The 19,329-nt window shown below is 45.0% G+C and overlaps 1 protein-coding gene across 2 annotated transcripts in view; it reads left to right on the top strand.

Annotated features, from left to right (window-relative positions):
- The window catches only part of LOC125459432 (glycogen [starch] synthase, muscle-like), an 85,451-nt gene that overhangs the window by 18,378 nt on the left and 47,744 nt on the right, over positions 1–19,329 (top strand). For both annotated transcript variants that reach the window (XM_048545887.2, XM_048545888.2), the window contains 2 exons: positions 11,579–11,770; positions 17,525–17,710. In XM_048545887.2, the coding sequence (XP_048401844.1) occupies positions 11,579–11,770; positions 17,525–17,710 (378 nt within the window). The remainder of the gene's footprint in view (positions 1–11,578; positions 11,771–17,524; positions 17,711–19,329) is intronic.

Here is a 19,329-nt window from a genome sequence, read left to right as displayed (position 1 = left end):
CACTATCGAAGTAACTTGGCAAATCACTGTAGCACATCTTGTAGATGCTACTTATTGCAGCCACTGAGAGGCAATAGTGGGGGGAGTGACTAGTTGAGATGGCGGACGGCGTGTCATTTTGAGTGGGCAGCTTTATTTTGGATGATGTTGATCTTCTTGAGTATTGTCAGAACTGCACTCCTACAGGCAAGGGGATAATATTCCATCACTCTTCTGGCTTGTGTCTTGTCGATAGCATTGAAACTTTGTTGAGTCAGAGATAGGTCCCCTCACTGTGCCTTTCGCCACCTCTAAGGTCACAATATTTAGGTTAGCGAGTTTTGAGAAGATTTGTAGCTCAGGTTGAGTTTCCGGATGTGAGTTTACTCGCTGAGCTGGAAGGTTAGTTTTCAGATGTTTCTTCACCATTCTAGGTAACATCATCAGTGAGCCTCCAATGAAGCGCTGGTGTTATGTCCTGCTTTCTATTTATCTGTTTAGGTTTCCTTGGGTTGGTGATGTCATTTCCTGCATTGGTGATGTCATTTCCGGTTCTTTTTCTCAGATGGTAGATTGGCTCCAAATCAATGTGTTTGTTGATGGAGTTCCGGTTGAAATGCCACATTTCTAGAAATTCTCGTGCGTGTCTCTGTTTGGCTTGTCCTAGGATGGATGTGTTGTCCCAATCAAAGTGGTGTCCTTCCTCATCTGTATGTAAGGATACGAGTGATAGTGGGTCATGTCGTTTTGTGTCTCTTTGATGTTCATGTATCCTGGTGGCTAGCTTTCTGCCTGTTTGTCCCATGTAGTGTTTGTCACAGTTCTTGCAAGGTATTTTGTAGATGACGCTCGTTTTGCTTGTCTGTATAGGGTCTTTTAAGTTCATTAGCTGCTGTTTTAGTGTGTTGGTCCTAAACAGACAACAAGCAAAACGAACGTCATCTACAAAATGCCTTGCAAGAACTGTGACAAACACTACATTGGACAAAGAGGCAGAAAGCTAGCCACCAGGATACATGAACATCAAATAGCCACAAAACGACATGATCCACTATCACTAGTATCCTTTCATACAGATGAGGAAGGACACCACTTTGATTGGGACAACACATCCATCCTAGGACAAGCCAAACAGAGACACGCACGAGAATTTCTAGAAATGTGGCATTTCAACCGGAACTCGATCAACAAACACCTTGATTTGGAGCCAATCTACCACCCTCAGAGAAAAAGAATAGGAAATGACATCACCAACACAGGAAATGACATCACCAACCCAAGGAAACCTAAACAGATAAATAGAAAGCGGGACTTAACACCAGAGCTTCACCGGAGGCTCACTGATGATGTTACCTAGAATGGTGACGAAACGTCTGGGAACAAACCTTCTAGCTCAGTGAACCAGATTACATCTGGAACAAAATAAAGACTCACTGTCTTGTGGACCGAAAGGAGGAGAGCTCTGTGTTGGAGGTGGAAGGAAGACGTCGGGTTGGCTGTGCACCCTTGCAACCAGTGGATCTTAATGCTGGCTTCGGCCTAACGCTGGTTCAGAGGAGCAGCCAACCTGCAACGATGGCTGCGGCAAGTGCTCGTGCCCCAGGTCAGGGGGTCCGGAACACCATCCGTGTTTCCGTGAAGAAGGTGGATGAAGGTGCACCTGTGGACCGCACCTTCTTCATGAAGAGGGTCCTGTTGGACTGTTGCGGGTTCGCTGCTGCGGACATTTACTGCCTGCAGGATTTCCCCGGAGGAGGTTTTTACGATGTGACCTTCAGGAGTGCCAAGCTTTGCGAGCGCTTCCTGGGGGTTTTCAATGAGAAAGGAGATGAGGGCCCCCTCTCTGTATTGACCGCTGTCCCGCCGTTTGTGATGCCAGCGCAGAGGAGCCGTATGGTGACTGTACACATGTACAACCCGCATGTGCCAGCAGTTGATGTCCTGACCTTCCTGGGAAGGTACGTGAATTTGGAAGGGGACCTAACTGACATCATGGACCCCTTTGGCATCTGGACCAGTAAGAGGCAGGTCAAGGTGACGCTGAGGATGGGCGCGGACGGGAACATCGTACACCCACTGTCCAGCTTCGCGATCGGCGGGAGCAAGAGCTACCTGACCTACGCAGGGCAACCTAAAGTCTGCCATGCCTGTGGTAGGTCAGGTCATGTGGCGGCCGACTGCAAAGCCACCATCTGCAGGAACTGCAGGGAGGAGGGACACCTTGTAAAGGATTGCCTACAAGAAAAAAGCTACAACCTTTGCGGGGAAGCGGACCACCTCTATAGGGCATGCCCGTGGTGGGGGACCACCTACGCCCAGGTCGCCGGCAGGGGCAGTGCGGGGCCAGCCCCCCCCCCCCCCCCCCCCCCCCCGGAGGAGAGGAAGGCACCAGGGCCCTGCAAGGACCCCACTAATGTGCAGGAGGGCCAGGTCGTGCAGGAGGGCCCAGCCCCGCAGGATGGGCCTGAGGCCAGCAAAGCGCCCCTGCAGGCTCCGCTCCCCCCCGACAACCCAGAGTCGATGGAGGCGGCGACAGGCGACCCAGGGAAGTGGACAATGGTCTGGAACGCGAGGAGGAAGGTGTGTCGGCAGGCCCAGAAACAGCAACCATCTGGCGGGAAGAGGCAGCTACAGGGGGGCTATAAGAGCTCCTCTGACGAGGGAGATTCGGAGAGGGCCCGCCCGAAGCAGAAGCTAAAGATCTTGAGGGAGAAGGAAAGCAGCACCACGCTTCCAGGTGACGGGAGGCGTCCTGAGGCTCCCTCCGACACCCAGTCACGTGCCGCTGGGGCCCTGGAGGGCTCCCCGGAACTTCCAGGTGGGAAGGAGGAAACAGCGCGTCCCCAGCCTGACCCAGAGCCGGACTCTCCTGCCTCCGTACCCCCGACGGGGGGATGCCACCCGGAAGGTAGCACGGACGGTTTCCTGAGCCCGGAGACCGTCCAGCAGTTAGCCCGAGCAGTGGGCATGAAGGGACAGATAGAGGGGCTGGACCTTGGACTTGGGGAGGGTACTGCGGTCACTGCCGACAATGGGGGTACGAGTTGCAAGCATTAATGTGCGCCGCGTCAAGTCCACCGCGAGATGTGTGTCCACGTTGGCCTACCTGACCACCGTCAAAGCGGACCTCCTGTTTCTGCAGGAGTGCAGGATACCGCACCTCAGCAGGTACGGGAAATGATCCGGCGCCTCGACCTGTGGGCCTTCGATCTGGTCGGGGGGTAATGACTGTCGGTCCTCGGGCCTGGCTATTCTGCTGCGGGGGCGCGACTTCACGATCTCTCAAGTTCAGGAGGTGGTGGTGGGGGCGCCTCCTAGTGGCTGACATCACCTACAGGAACGCTCCCCTGAGGCTGATCAACGTGTACGCCCCAGCGTACAGAATGAGCCATTGGCGGTCCTGCAGCGGCTTCCACCCCTGCTGGCTACATCCAGGCCGGTCATCCTAGGTGGAGACTTCAACTGCATCATCGATGCAGATGGAAGATCCGGCGTGGGGACAGCGGGTGGGGGGAGTCAACTGGACGTCACGTCCAGATTCCTGATGGGCACGGTGAAGGACGCCAAGCTGCTCGACGTCTTCAGCACCCCTGCAGATGGAGCGCAGCGGAGGTACACCTGGTCGCGGCCAGGCGGACCTATTCGCTTAAGGATAGACTTCCTGTTTGTGTCACGGGCGTTCTCGGTCAGGTCCACCGGCGTTGAGCCGGTGTTCTTCTCTGACCACTGCCTCCTGCTGGCCGACTGTCACTTACAGGACGACCTGCCGGCCGGCAAGGGGACGTGGAAGCTCAACACGACTCTGTTGACCCCAGAGAACATCGAGGAGCTTAAGAGGGAGTACGCTTGTTGGAGAACCATGCAACCCCTCTTTGAGTCTCCGGGCGACTGGTGGGAGACGGTGACAGAGAACATCAAGAGGTGCTTTTTCCTCAAGGGTGTTCGGAAGGTGAGGGAGAGGCGGGGAAAGCTGTCGCGACTCCAGAAAAGGGTGCAGTTGATGGGGTTCGATGTCACGGAGGACCTCCGCGAGGTGAGGGGCCAGCAAGCCTTGCTCTTCGCCGCGGAGGCCTCCAGGATAATCTTCCGGTCCAGGGTCCGCTCCGTGGAGCAGGACGAGACGTGCTCGCGTTTCTTCTTTCAGAAGGTGCACAAAGAGAGCTCTGTGCTTAGCCGGCTGAAGGAGGACGACGGCTCGGTGACGTCGTCTCGGCCCAACATTTTGAGGATCAGCAGATCCTTCTATGCCGGACTGTACGACACGAAGCCCACGGACAGCATGGCCTCCAAGACGTTCCTGTCGTCTATCACGGAGGTCTTAGATGACGGCACGAGGGAGTGGCTGGACCGGCTGATATCCCTGATCGAGCTGACCAGAGCCCTCAAGTTCTTGGAGAGGAATAAGACTCTCAGGAGCGACGGCTTACCAGTCGAGCTGTATTCCGCTCTGTGGGACCTGGTTCGCCAGGACCTGCTAGAGATGTACGATAGTGCGCTTCGGGCAGGGGAAATGTGCAAGTCCATGAGGAAGGGCATCATCACCCTCATTTACAAGAGGAAGGGGGAGAGGGAAGAAATTAAGAATTGGCGTCCCATTGAACGTGGACTACAAAATCCTGGCCAAGGTCATAGCCAACCGGGTCAGGTCTGTCCTGGAGTCGGTGATTCACCCTGACCAAACCTGTGCTGTGCTGGGCAGGAAGATCGCTGAGAGCCTCGCGCTCATCAGGGATACGATCGCCTACGTGCAGGACAGGCGGGTGGACACTTGCCTCGTCAGCCTGGACCAGGAGAAGGCCTTCGACAGGGTCTCTCATGCTTATATGAGGGACGTCCTCTCCAAATTGGGGTTCGGGGAGGGCATCTGCAATTGGATCCGGCTGCTCTACACCAACATCGTTAGCGCAGTCTCGATCAACAGGTGGGAATCGGACAGTTTTCCCGTCAGATCTGGAGTCAGGCAGGGCTGCCCTCTCTCTCCTGCCTTGTTCGTGTGCTGTGTGGAGCCCTTCGCCGCATCCATCAGGAAGGACGTGAGCCTGAAGGGCGTGACTATCCTAGGCAGTGGAGGCCTTCAGGTCAAGACCTCCCTGTACATGGACGACGTCACCGTCTTCGGCACCGATCGTCGGTCGGTGAGTAGGCTGTTGGATATCTGCAGCCAGTTTGAACTGGCCCTGGGTGCCAAAGTCAATAGGGGTAAGAGCGAGGTCATGTTCTTCGGGAACTGGGACGACCGCTCCTTCATCCCCTTCACCGTCAGGACAGACTACCTGAAGGTGCTGGGTGTTTGGTTCGGTGGAGCTGGGGCGTGCACTAAGACTTGGGAGGAGCATATCACCAAACTGAAGCAGAAGCTGGGCAGGTGGACGCTCCGGTCCCTCTTCATCGTGGGTAAGAACCTGGTTGTCAGGTGCAAGGGGCTTTCGGTACTGTTGTATGTGGCACAGGCCTGGCCTATTCCCTGGACCTGTGCCGCTGAGGTCACCCGGGCCAACTTCCACTTCATTTGGGGGTTGAGGATGGACTGGATCCGCAGGGGACCTGGAAAATGGGGGAAAGGGCGTACCGAATGCCACCCTCGCCCTGACGGCTACCTTTGTGTGCGGCTGCATCAAGCTGTGCGTAGATGCTCAGTACGCAAACACCAAGTGTCACTACTTACTGAGGTTTTACCTGTCCCCGGTGTTGCGAAGGATGGGCCTGGCCTCGTTGCCGCAGAACGCTCCAAGTAGTTGGACCGTCCCGTACCACCTGTCCTTCGTGGAGAAATTTTTGAAAGAAAACACCTTTGACCACAAGGCTGTCGGGCAGTGGTCAGCACATAGTATCCTCGAGACCCTTCGGGAAAAGGAGAGGGTGGATCCCGTCGTGTGGTTCCCCACGCAGACTGAAAAAGTCGTTTGGCAGAATGCCTCATCGCCAGAACTTCCAAACAAGCACAAGGACATTGCTTGGCCGGCGGTGAGAGGGGTTCTGCCAGTGAGATCCTTTATGCATGCCCGGAATCTCTGCGCCACCGCACGCTGCCCTCGAGGCGGCTGCGGGGGGGACGAGACTGTCGATCACCTCCTTCTGGATTGTGCCTATGCGCAAGAGGTCTGGAGGGGGATGCAGTAGTATTTGTCGAGGTTCGTCCCGAGCAGCTCCGTGACGCGGGACTCGGTGCTCTATGGGCTGTTTCCCGGGACGCACACCGAGGCCAACATCAACTGCACCTGGAGGACCATCAATGCGGTGAAAGACGCTCTTTGGTCTGCCCGCAACTTGCTGGTCTGCCAGCTGAAAGAACTGACCCCGACCGAGTGTTGCAGACTGGCGCACTCCAAGGTCCAGGACTACGTGCTGAGGGACGCGCTAAAGCTTGGGGCAGCCACCGCCAAGGCGCGGTGGGGAAAGACCATGGTATGAAACCCCTCGTCCAGAATAGAAAGAAGGGCTCTATCTGGTAACTGGGCCCAGCTGGCGCCTTCCCCAACTGGACAGTGGGCCAACGGGGACTGTGCGGGGTGGCGACTGCCGGGGTATTTTCTTTGCTTTGTTTTTTTCTTCTTTGTTTTTTTTTCCCTTTAGTTGGTGTACGTACCCCCTGGGTAACCCAGAGCGGCTTGCATGACTGGGTAGGTCTATAACTGTGTTTTATTTTTTGTACATCTTCCGAATAAAGTACATTTATTTCAAGTTAAAAAAAAAGTGACGAAACGTCTGAAAACTAATCTTCCAGCTCAGCGAGCAAACTCACATCCACAATATTAAGTGGCTGGTCATTTGTAATTATGAGGATGATGGTGGTGAGGGATTCAGCAGTAAGGCCTCTAAGTGTCTTGGGGAGATGGTTAGATTCTCTTCTTTGTATTGGTAATTATCTGGCACTTGTGTAGAATAATTTTGCTTGCTCCTTGTTGAACCAAATCTGAAGATGGCCCAGGTCTTACTGCAGATGGAAACGAGCTGCTTCATTACCTGAGGAGTTATGAATGGAACTGAACACACTGATGAAAAGAAATAGGAACAGCAGTGAGTTTTGTCAACCCACTGAATCTGTTCCACTGTTTAGTGATCACGTTTGATCTGATTTTGGTGTTCACACCATTTTCTTGTCTGACTCTTCCATAACCTTTGACATCTTTGTAGATCAAAATCTATCAATCAACCACCATCATCCTCACTTCTGGCCTAATTTTATGCATGGGTGGACTGTTTGGGCAAAACCCCTGACTCGGAAGTACAGCAATGAGAAAAAGATCCCTTTGTGTTTGGAAGACAAAGTGATTAGATTTATGTGGCCAAGGGAACTTAGCAGCAGCGGTTTCTGGTGCGGCACTCGTTACCCAGCTGACCAGAGATCTGGAGTCAAGCTCAATGACAGTATTCTGATGGATCTGCAACATTGAATGAATATTCATGGCTGCTTCCTCTAAGTCAGCGTTTGCCATTAATGTTTATTAAGATTTGTTGCCAGTTGAGTAACGAACCCCTATTTTATAATCTTGGTGCAGAGTGTGTGTTTAAATGACCTGATGTGAGGAAGGACATTGATGAAGCAGCCAATCATTGTTGAGCCTTTCACACTACCCTGAACTGCTTCTGTATGTCTTGGAGTTGAGATGATTGCTTTGTACCAAACACCGTCACCTTACTTTGTAGAGGTATGATTCCGGACAGTGGAGAGTTTTCTCTCTATTCCTGTTGACTTCAATTTTGCCAGCCTCCATAATGCCTTGATGCCAGGGCAATTACTTTCATTTCACCTCTGGAATTTAGCTCTTTTGACCATGTTTGGATCAAGGCTGTGATGAGGTTTGAAGGCACGCGGTCTTGGATGAAGCCAAATTGTTGTGCTGAAGACTTCTCATCTGAGCAGTTTATTAGTGAAAGAGTGTCACTTGATAGTACTGTTGATTGTACCTTCTGTAACTTTTGTTGGTGATTGATGTGGATCGATGCTTCAGTACTGACTGGAATGGCTTTGATCTGCTTTTAGCAAGCAGCAACTGCTTAAGACGATTTTACACATTGTCAGGTAGACACGAACGAGCTAGATGCGATGCACGTTTTCAACATTACAGCTTGAGTAGTGTCAGTGCCCCTAGACACATTGTTGCCATTTTTTCCCCACTCCTGCTGTACATTGTTAGTCATTTGTTACTCGTTCTGTTCCACTTGATGGTCTTCATTGCTTGCTATTCCCCAAGTTTTGTGCATTGTAGAGACCTACTACAGGTATTTTGAAATTCTTGGTTTTCTTTTAATGAAAGTTACAGAAGGGCAATAAGTGTTTCAAAGAGTACACACTTGCAAAATACAGAATAATATGATTATAAGTGTTTTAAATCAGTGAAAAGCCTAAGCCAATGCTCTTCAGTGACTCACCCTAACCACTCTATCAGAGTCCTTTGTTATGTTAAAACTCTCAATTAAATTTTAATCATTCATCCTTCTTTGGAAGTAGTCCCAGCACCACAGTGTCTCTTCTCTAAATTATAGTTTATATTCTGGATATATGTTTTCTGCAGCTTTCATGTCCTACCTATAATTGTGCACCAAAAACTGCAAGCAGTATTTAACTGTGTCCTAACCAATATTTTGTACAAATTCTTTGTTGTTTCTTTGGTTTAATTCACAAAAATAAACTGTAATGGTGTTTTCTCAAGCAGTCCACTTTCCAATTATAGAATTATACATTTAAAGTTCCTGAACCTCTGTCTTTACCCACACCCTTCAACATTATTCCATTGAGTCTACACTCCCCTTTCTCGTTTTTCTCCTAAAATATATTAGTCTTATCTCTCCACATTAAAATTTCCATTGATGCATTCACACTCTGTGTCCTAATTTACATTTTGTTGAAGTATTTCACACTCCCACTTGTTGTTTGGATTAGGCTATGGCCATTGGCATTTCACTGAATAGTTTTTCCTTGTGCAGTTGAGTATTCCTGTTTAGAATTAAAAGCTTGAGTCTTCTGTCTTTACTTCCTCATTACAAAGAGGTCTGCTGCAATTGGAATCAATGGCAAAGGTGAATTGTAAGCCCATTGCATTGGAACTAGATGACTCCTGACCCTATCCAATATGAATAATTCAATTTAATGTTTCCAATGGGCAATGAAAAGAAATACCTGATTGTGTTGTCCACAATATTTGTTCGACCTTGTTGAATTATTTCTATTCTTTCAGGGACTTGAGAATACTTTCCCATTTGCAGTTCTGTGGCTGCCTTGTCAAATAAGTATCCATTTGTATTTGCTACTACTGTCCTTGATCAGTTTGAGTTTCATCAGAATGGATGAAGAGTCCAGCGAACAGTCACCAACCTTGAAACGTTAACTCTGCTTTCTGCTCATAGATGCTACCAGACCTGCTGAGTTTCATCAACAATTTTTGTTTTTGTTTCAGATCTCCAGCATCCATGGTTCTTTGTTTTCTTTTTTAGTCAAATGGCTCTGATTCACAGTTCTGTTATTTGCTGTGCGCTGTTTATATGCTACAATGATGATCTGCTGTTTTTGTACATGATGTGTTCTCTGGTCATTTGTGACCTAAGCAAAGGCTCATATTGGCTGGGATCTACGACTAGCATGTTTCCATTGCATACTGAGTATATTCTGCATGCCAAGGATAGGTTGCATTCTGTGCCTGATGGCATGTACTGTCTAAAAACCCAGATGATAATCACAAAGAAGGCTTCCATTATGCTACGTCAAGTGTTTAATTATCTTCAGGGAACTGAGGGTTCCAGCTGGACTGTGGGGTCATTTTTGCATGGGGCTGGTCTGCTTCTTTTTGTGTGATGGTTTATGGATCTTTACAAAGTAACAAGGATATTTGCATCAGTCTGCCTTGACCTTACTACTACCTGTCTGAAGCCCCCTTTTTAAAAGTATGTTCCCTCAGTTTCCAGTGCTGCTTTGCTGTGGCTAATTAATCTTCCAGTTGTGATCAGCTATCTGCACCTTGTTCATGTCATTGCTATGCTTGTTTTGAGTGAGCAGTTGATTCTGAATGAAGGGTAATTTGCACTTGGCACTGAGCTCTATCTGAACTGTATCTTCAATACAGCAAGAATAATTGCACAGTTCAGAGAGGATTAAGAGAGGAGTTTTACAAAATTAAAGTCAATTCAGCATTACTATTATCACTATCTAACAGCTATCTAATATCTTACTTTTTTTATGGCTCAACTCCACTTTTGTCTTTCAGACTTCCTCACTATCTAGCCTTGCACCGTGATACTGGCAGAGTTCTGTAATACTGTGCTTAATATCCATATTAACCTCTTGCTGCAACCTTGTTATCTCTTGCCTTTAATTCTCCTTGAAGATTATTATTCAGCAGCAAAAGCTTTTCATTTTTGTTTCAATATTTAATTCCCTTATTCAGTTTAGTTGTTCTATTTATTAATCTTAGGACTAGGGAACTGAATTGAATCCGCTTTATCTGGCATTAACCGGGCAGCGCTTACAGCATTTATTGTCCCATTCCTGCAGCCATCTACATCTCCACTATTCTGGTCAGGGACTTGACACAGAAAATCCTGGTTCCTGCAGGCCCAGAGCAATTTGAAATACTGATTTGTGGATTGTATGCTGTGAACACAAAGGCTACTAGCAACAGTCATTTAGGGACCACTGTAAGCTGCTCAAAAAAGAATTTGCAAAAAATAGCTTTGTAAATTCTGTTAGATCTGTATCTTTTCAGGAGTGGTATTCTAAACCCTAACAACTCACTGCATTATAGCAAGTTCCTCATGTCACCTCCTGTTCTTTTGATAAGTATCTTTAAACCTATCCCCTTTGATTTCTGATTATTCAGCTACTGAAAATGTTTTGTTCATCCTATCTGAAACCTTCATGCTTTTAAGCACCATTTAACAAATTTCTTCTTGTCCCTCTCTACTGTTCCAGTAAATTGCTGTGTATCCTGGCTAAAGTTTTCATATCCTAAAATGCAGTGCTCAGAATTGGACTCTATACCAACCTGCTGTTTTGTCCACCTGTTGCATAATTTTCTCACTTGTTGAGTCCTGTTACTCTTGTAAGCATAGATCCCATATGCTTAATTATTTACTCTGTTTTGCTGCTTTCAAGGCAACCCAGGTTTTCCTGCACCTTTCTTAAAATGGTACTATTTAACTTCTACCATCTCTTTCTTCCTGCCAGAATTTATCACATCACATTTTTCTGCATTGAAATTTATCTACTATGTGTCTCTGTATGCTGCAAGTAAGTCTTCTTGAAGTTTCTAACCATCTTTTGCACTGTTCACTATATTTTCAAACTTCTCAAATTATGGTTGAAACAACCTCCTTTTTAGTGTCGGTTGAGCATATTCCCTGCTGCGCTTGTTGAATTGTATGTTGATCCCCAATTGTTATTCTGTTACAAGTTTGAATGTGTTCATTTGCTGACACGTTCATAATTACATATGTAGTAAGAGCCCTTTAGTGATGGCCATTATATTTAACAGTTTGATGCAGCTTGAAGAATGTTTTCATCTTTCTTCCTTCCAATATCTTCCAGAGGCAATGCATAATTTGTAGACCATTATTGACCACACAGTCCAGAGATTTTTGACATGTAATTTGTTATGTTTTACAGGTCTATTTTGGCAGATGGTTGATTGATGGAAGTCCGTATGTAGTCCTGTTAGATATTGGTGCTTCTAGTTGGAATCTCGATCAGTGGAAGACAGAACTGTGGGACTCTTGCAATATTGGAATTCCCTGGTTTGACAAGGAAGCCAATGATGCAGTGCTCTTTGGGTTTCTCACCACGTGGTTCTTGGGAGAAGTAAGTATTCAGATTCTTTTCAGTTCAATTTCAGAACATAATGGCCTGAAATGTCCTAGGAATTTGCTGTAAAAGCAGTTTACCAGAATGTTACCAGGGGTACATGGAGAACCTGGGTTTCTTCTTAGAGTGAAGGTTATTGAGGGGAGATTTAACAAAGATATTCCAAGCTTAATAAGTAAATAAAGAGAAAATGTTTCCAGTTACAGAAGGGTCAGTAACCAGCGGACATGAATTGTAATAGACAAAAAGAGCCAGAGGTGAAAGGAGATGTAGACTTATGAAGCATGAAGTTATGATGATCTGGAATGTACTACCTAATGGGTGGTGGACGCAGCTTTAATAATATATTTGAAAAGAAAATTGAATGAATACTTGAGAATGGAATGTAGGATTAAGAGGAAAGGGCAGAAACTTGGAACAAATGGATAAATCTTTCAAAGAATGGCCTCCTTTTGTGCTGTTCTGGTTCTGTAATACTTTTTTTTTTAAAAGTCCATTTATACAGTCTGTTCAAGTGGTAGTTTCTAGGTAATTTATTTTACAACTTCATCCTTCTTTGGGTGAAACGTTTTCACATAACTTCCTTTTCCAACTTTTGACAACATCTCAGTGAAGGATGAAATTACTTAAGTCAGGAGTTTATAAATTCAGTTATTTCATACCTTATTCCTGGCCACATTGTCTGATTAAAGTAACAAGCAGAAACAGAAGCTGCTCAACATGAACAGCTTCAATATATTACTGCTGAGTAATGCGTATCAATACCAGCAGTAGTTAACAGACTGTGGTACAGAATCATTGAAATTATGTGTTTGGCAATGCACAATGCAACCAGATTCACTTTTACACATTAACCATTCTGTCACAGAGTTGGGATGAAGTGCATGCATTTTATTTACAACAGTGTCCTTTTCCTTGATCCCTGCCCAGAACTTCTGCTAAATGACTTAATAATTCAGACATATCTGCAATTATTGCGGCACAGATATGTGCAAAGATAAAGAATTATTATACCCGTCAGGAATATGACCCATCGTACCTCATCATATTAGTTTGTCTATTTGTATCATTTATACTGTACAAATGCTATATTTCATAAGACAATAAACTTTGTATGGAGCATTCACTAATAGGCACCAGATTTTTTAAAAGCTGTCTTCATCATTGCTCCTCAAAATTCTTTGCAAATTTTCCAATCCACCTCTTTGAAAACACTGGTTGCTGTGTTTGGGTGACTGTACTCACCTTCTGTCAACTGCACCAAATGATATCATCTGTGACACTACGAACAGCATTACAGAGAAAAGAAAACTGAGAGAATCAGCATGTTGCTTCTTACAAATATCAAAGAGCAAGTCAAATCATGAACAAGCATGAACTCATAGCCCAGAAATTTCAATGGCTAGATGGCCATGGGAGCAGAGCAGATTAGAGTTGTGCATTGGGACCATGCTGAAATCCCAGTGCAGCTGCTGTGCAAGAATTGACACATCTTTGGGACAATAAACTGACATCTAACACACTCTGAAAGAGTTGGAGTGTTTCAACACACAAAATAAATAATTCACCAGGAAAAACTCAAAGGCTTAACAGCGGCTGTAACTCTTTGGTAAACTTGAACCTATCATTCACCACTGAGCCATGACATACCTGGATCTGATGTCCTGTCCACCTGATTAACCTGCCTAAAAGGCCATAAAATTTAAGAGCAGAATTGGGCCATTTGGCCCATTGAGTCTGCTCCAACATTTGATATGTTTCTCAACCTCAATCTCCTGTCCTTCCTCCATAACCCTTGATCCCTTTGCTAATTATAAACCTGTCTCTGTCATGATTACACTCAATGACTTGGCCTCATCTGAAACAATGAGTTCCCAGATTCATCACTTACTGGCTGAAGAAATTCTTCCTCCTCCTTTTGGTTCTAAAGGCTCATCCTTTCACTCTGAGGCTGTACCCTCAGGTCCTAGTCTGAACTATGAGTGGTAACATCTTCTCCATGTTCGCTATATCCAAGCCTGTCGGTATCCTGTAAGTTTCAGTGAGACTCCCCTGCCATATCCTTCTGAACTTGATTGCGTGCAGACCCAGAGTGCTCAATCATTCCTCACAAGTGAGGTCCTTCATCCCCAGGGTTCCTCTTGTAAACTTCCTCTGACCCCCCCTCTAATGTCAGCATGTCCTGTCTTAGATATGGAGCCCAAAACTTTTCAAAATATTCCAAATGTGGTCTGACCAGAGCTTTCTCCAGCCTCAGCAGCACATCTCTGCTCTTATAGCCTAGCCCTCTTAAAATGAATGTTAACATTGCGTTTGCCTTCCTAACTGCCAATTGAACCCTGAGAATCCTGAACTGGCACTTCTAACTCACTTTCTGCGTCATATTTCCAAGACCTTTCCAGATTTAGAAACTAGTCTATGCCTCTATCTTCCTTCCAAACTGCATAACTTAATACTCCCTCACATTGTATTCCAGTTGCCACTTCTTTACCTACTCTCCTAGCCTGCCCAAGTACTTCTGCGGACTTCCCACTTCCTCAATGCTATCTGTCCTCCATCTATCTTTGTGACATATTCAGACTTAGCAAAAATGTCAACAGCTTGTTCATTCGGTTGTCAATTTATAACATGAATATTTGTGGTCCCAACACTGACCCCGGTGCAACTCCACTAGTCACCGGCAGCCATCCTGAAAAGACCCCTTTATCCCTATCTCTGCTTTCTGCCAGTCAGTCAATCCTCTATCCAAGCCATTACCTTGCCCCTAAACAACATCGGCTCTTATTTTGTTCAGCAGAATGGAAGCTTCCTGTTTAATCAGCATTGGAAATAGTATCTTAGGGTTATAGGGTATAGCAGCATGTTAACAATGTAGCAAACGATTAAAATATTCAGAGTAGTTCAGCTTCATGCATTAGTGAATCACTAACAGGGAAACCTTTGTTTCTCGTGCCCTGCAAAGTACAAAGGCAAAATATGGAGGGCAATGGTGACTTCCAGAGCCAGAAGTAATTTATAACTACCAGTTCCAAAGGAAACAGGATATCTTCTGGAACTAAAGAACAAGGAGACGGAGGGCAAGGAAAAATGTATGGGGGTTTGTTTTTATTTGAGGCAATGTTGTGGGTGTCTGCATAGGGCCTGCTGGGGTGGTGGTTAACAGTTATGATGTTTGGATTCATTTGTTTTAAAGAGATGTTTGCCACAATTTTGATTTAATGTCTCCTGTACGAACTTACGGTTTGTGAAGACAGCTCTAAAAGGGAGATGTATTTAATTATCACTTAAGGGGTTAGTTAAAGGGGAAAGGTCTGTAGATCAATGAAAGCTCAGTGGTCAGAACTGTTTCCTTAATTCCCTAGTTCTCAAAGATGACCTGCTCCCTGTCAGAGATGGTGGTTATCTACTGCTCATAGTTGTGTGATGTGCCACTGCCATCAAGTTGTTCACCTCTGTTCCTTCTGGGGCACTATCAAAAACATGTTAAAATATTTCCAAATTAGTTGCTCCCAAGACCTTATGCAGATAAGCATCCAACTACAAGAAAAGATTCATACGGATCTGCATTGGATCTCCTGTATTGCAACAGTTCAGCATCCTCAGTCCTTGGTATCTGGAAATACTTTTGAGAATTAGGCAGTGATAAAAAAGGTAAAAGAACTTTTGAGCATCCAAACAACTCCCTGTGAGCACTACCCATGGCAGTGATATGGCCATTGGATGTGTTGGTGAGCGGGCAAAATGCTGAAAATGTGTTCATATGCCTCAGGTCTGGAGGTCCCCTTCAGGACCCATCAGTTCATAATTGACCAAATTAACTATGCTAGCTCCTGGCCACCCCAACAGAGAAGTCCTGTAACTAAACATCTGCCAATTGCTCCTTCACCAATTTGTTTTGATCAATTTAGTTCTTCAATTTACTAATGAACACTTGATAAAGCAAGTTCACAACTCCACCCAGAATTAGGCAACATGGGAAAATGGTACAAATGATTACACCACTGATGAGCCAAAAGCTTCTCGCTTCTTCTTCTAGCCTTTGTACATAGTGCAACCCTTGTTACTTGAACGTAGTAAGTAACAGTCTGCTGTAAACACTACTCTGCTGTGATATTCTTGGTCAATGACTCTGGGTGTTAAAGCTCACGAGAATCAAGCCAAAGTTTGCTCTGGTGCACCTACACAGAGTTTTAGAGTTCATCTCCACCAGAAAACAATGTTTTATATCCATAACAAATTAATCTAGCTGACCTACGCTCTTGGATATGCATTAGACGAGAACTTGTGTCAGCAGCTGGATTGTAGTATTTAACCATATCCAGATGACAATGTAATAATGTGGTCAGGCAAATCTTAGATCTAACAAGCAGTGCTAATGAAATAGAATACTTCCAAAAATAAGGAAGGAAATAATTTGCTTCATAGACAGAACATCGAGCTCCAAATATAATCTGTTTCCAGGAGTCAAAGAATCACAGATCTGTGTGAATACTTAAAAGATATAAATACTTGCGTTTCCTACGCTAAAGTGATGGAAGGCGACATCAGTGCTGTGAAGCAGCACTTGCCCAGCAATAGCCTGCTCCCTTCTTAGGATCTGGAGCACTCAATTTAACTTTAATTGTATCGGAGATAGTAGGAACTGCAGATGCTGAAGAATCTGAGAGTCTAGGCCAGAAACGTCAGCTTTCCTGCTCCCATGTTGCTGCTTGGCCTGCTGTGTTCTTCCAGCTCTACACCTTGTTAACTTTAATTGTAATTGATTTGATTTGATTTTAATTTAATTAAGAATATGCTTAGACAAGTTAATCCTGTCTTCTCAATATTTTTAACCACCGATTGCATTGTCTGACCTCTTTGTTTAACCTGGGCCTTTTTCCTTGAGGCTATTTGTGCACAGTTCTGCATCACTACCACTGGCTTTTGGTCAATCTTTTGACTGCACATTGCTGCTTGATCTCCACTTCCCTTTCAGCTATCTTGCTGTTTCCATCACTGTGAACAAATTGCTTTAGATAGGATCATGTTTACTTTTAGATGCCTGTCATGAAGTATAAGAATCACTAATCACATATTGGTAAACAATTGTTTAAAAATAATAGAAATTGAATAACATCCTTTTGAAAATGTATTTTTGCTGTTATCCTGCTTTCTTTGTAACACAGTACATAGTATTTGGGAAAAGAGGCCATAAATTTCTTCGGAAGGATTCTAAGGATCTGTCTAGCCCCATGCATTTTCCTTTAGCTTGTCTCAAATTCTAGGCTCAGGAACATTAGCACAGTCTTGAATCACGGCAGCATTTGAACTAATCATGGCATCAAAACCAAGCTAAAGAAAGGCCAATGGGAAACTGTCCAATCAGACCCTGGGATAAATATTTTCTGGAAATCAGCAAGCTCAGAATAAGTTGAGGGAAAATGATATAAACTGTGCTCAGATCATTTTTAGAAATGACATCGAAAGGATATTTGATCAAAGCCACATTAACACAGAAACTAACAGTATAAGCTGATGAAAATCTTTCTTCTATTAGCGTTTTTTTACACAAATTATGCCCAACAACATTCTGTTGTTTTTGCTCAGATCAAAAGTATTTTTTCTCCCTCTGCATTCCCCTAATATTGTTGTCATTTTTTAGGGAATTGGCTCTTCAGAATAATCAGTCTGGGAGATTGAATTTTGACAGCATGCTGTATTGCACTGAAATAAATGTTGGTCTTTGTGGTTATAACAAACTTTATTTTCAAGTTTGCAGCCCAGTCGGAAGGTGAGAACTTCATCCTTGCTCATTTCCATGAATGGCTGTCAGGAGTTGGTCTGGTTTTGTGTCGTATTCGGAAACTACCTGTTGCAACAATTTTTACAACTCACGCAACGTTATTGGGACGCTACCTCTGTGCTGGCAATGTTGATTTTTACAATAGTCTGAAAAATGTAAGTGTATCTTTAAAGCATCCATGTCCTTTCTATGGTTTCTACACTGCCTATTATGATAAGAGTGTCATAGTGTGCAGGTTATGAATGACACAATGGAAGGTTTGTGCATCCACTTTGAGAACTGAATATTCCAATGTTTACTACTTCTGGGACTTGGCTATAAACGCTTCCAAGGACAATCTAGCACTATATAAGTTATCATAGGATGAAGAAAAGCTATTTTCTCCCCTGTGACAGTGTAATAACAAAGAAGAAAAGAATGGAATAAAACAAAAAAAACTGCAGATACTGGAAATCTGAAACTGGAACAGAAATTGCTGGAGAAACTGACCAGGTCTAGCAGCATCTGTACAGAGAAAGCAGAATCACCATTTTGGGTCCAGTGACTCTTCTTCCGAACTGATAACATTGCAGAAAAGATGGCATTATTCTTAATGACAGAGCGCTTGGGTGGGAGGGGAGAAAAGGAGAGAGCTGTTTGGTGGAGACGAAGCTCAGAGAAAGAGAGAGGAATAAAGAATTCAAACATGGCACAAACACCCAGGACACTGGAACTACAGAAAAGATCAATCAGCAATTTTCTGTAATTGTAACGTGCAAAATTGTTTTGAGGGTTGTTTCAGTATCAAATTCGCCAAGGCTACTTTGTTTACCACATGTGGACGTGACACTTGTCACAGTGTAACAAACAGGAGGACACCTCCTGGTTAGCCAGTGTGATTGCCATCCTGCTGTCAAGCTCAAGTTTGGTGATGAGTCACAGAGCAAACTCACTGGCTCCACCTACCCCTGGGCACTTTAAGAAGTAATGTAATGCATATTTTTAGAAGTAAGAGCACAAGCTGCTTCATTAGTACTTCCTAAGATCTTGATGTGCTTTGACAAAAGAATGAATTTCAGTGCCTTGGGTTAGAATTTGGTCTAACCAGTTGCACAAAATGGGCGGTGTAATTCCGTTGCTGTTTATAAGCCTTGCTTCACACTGGATATTGCGCAGGACAGACAATGTTTGTTCATTAAAAGTCTAGACAAGTTAAAGGCAAGGCTGTTAAGCCTTTTTAATATCATCCCAGTTCCCAAACTGCCTACCTATCAATTAGGCTTTCATGTGGCTTGCTGCCAGTTATTGTTATTTAATTATTGTAACTAATGATAGTAGGAGCCCTACAAGGTCCATCTCCAGAGGAAACAGGAGTAGAAGAAGCTTAGTTTAGGGTACCTGAGATGAACACTCATGCCCACATCCCATCATCTGCAAAGTAGGAAACCCTCACATTGGTAGAGATTACAGTGGAAGCTTGCCTTTTCAGTGATTACAGAGCCAGCACACCCCAGTAGCAATGCAATGACAATGAACGTATGTCTAAGCCTTATGTATAAGCCTTATGTAAAAATGTTCTACAGAAATCTTCCAGTCACAGTATACCATCCTAGATATGATGCCAAAGGCAGGAAAACGCTTCATCTTGAACAGAACCTAGCATTGCCTATTAGGTTGCACCTTATGCTCAGATGCCACTAACTAATTCTGCAGACCTAGACAAGCATGAATGTGAAAACACATTTTTGCAGAGTCTGTGCAGCAGTGTGCAAGATGCTAACCTCTCTGTTATCCT

The sequence above is a fragment of the Stegostoma tigrinum genome, chromosome 17 (assembly GCF_030684315.1).
Source record: "Stegostoma tigrinum isolate sSteTig4 chromosome 17, sSteTig4.hap1, whole genome shotgun sequence".
Classification (NCBI taxonomy): domain Eukaryota; kingdom Metazoa; phylum Chordata; class Chondrichthyes; order Orectolobiformes; family Stegostomatidae; genus Stegostoma; species Stegostoma tigrinum.
This window is presented reverse-complemented; position numbering and strand designations above follow the sequence as displayed.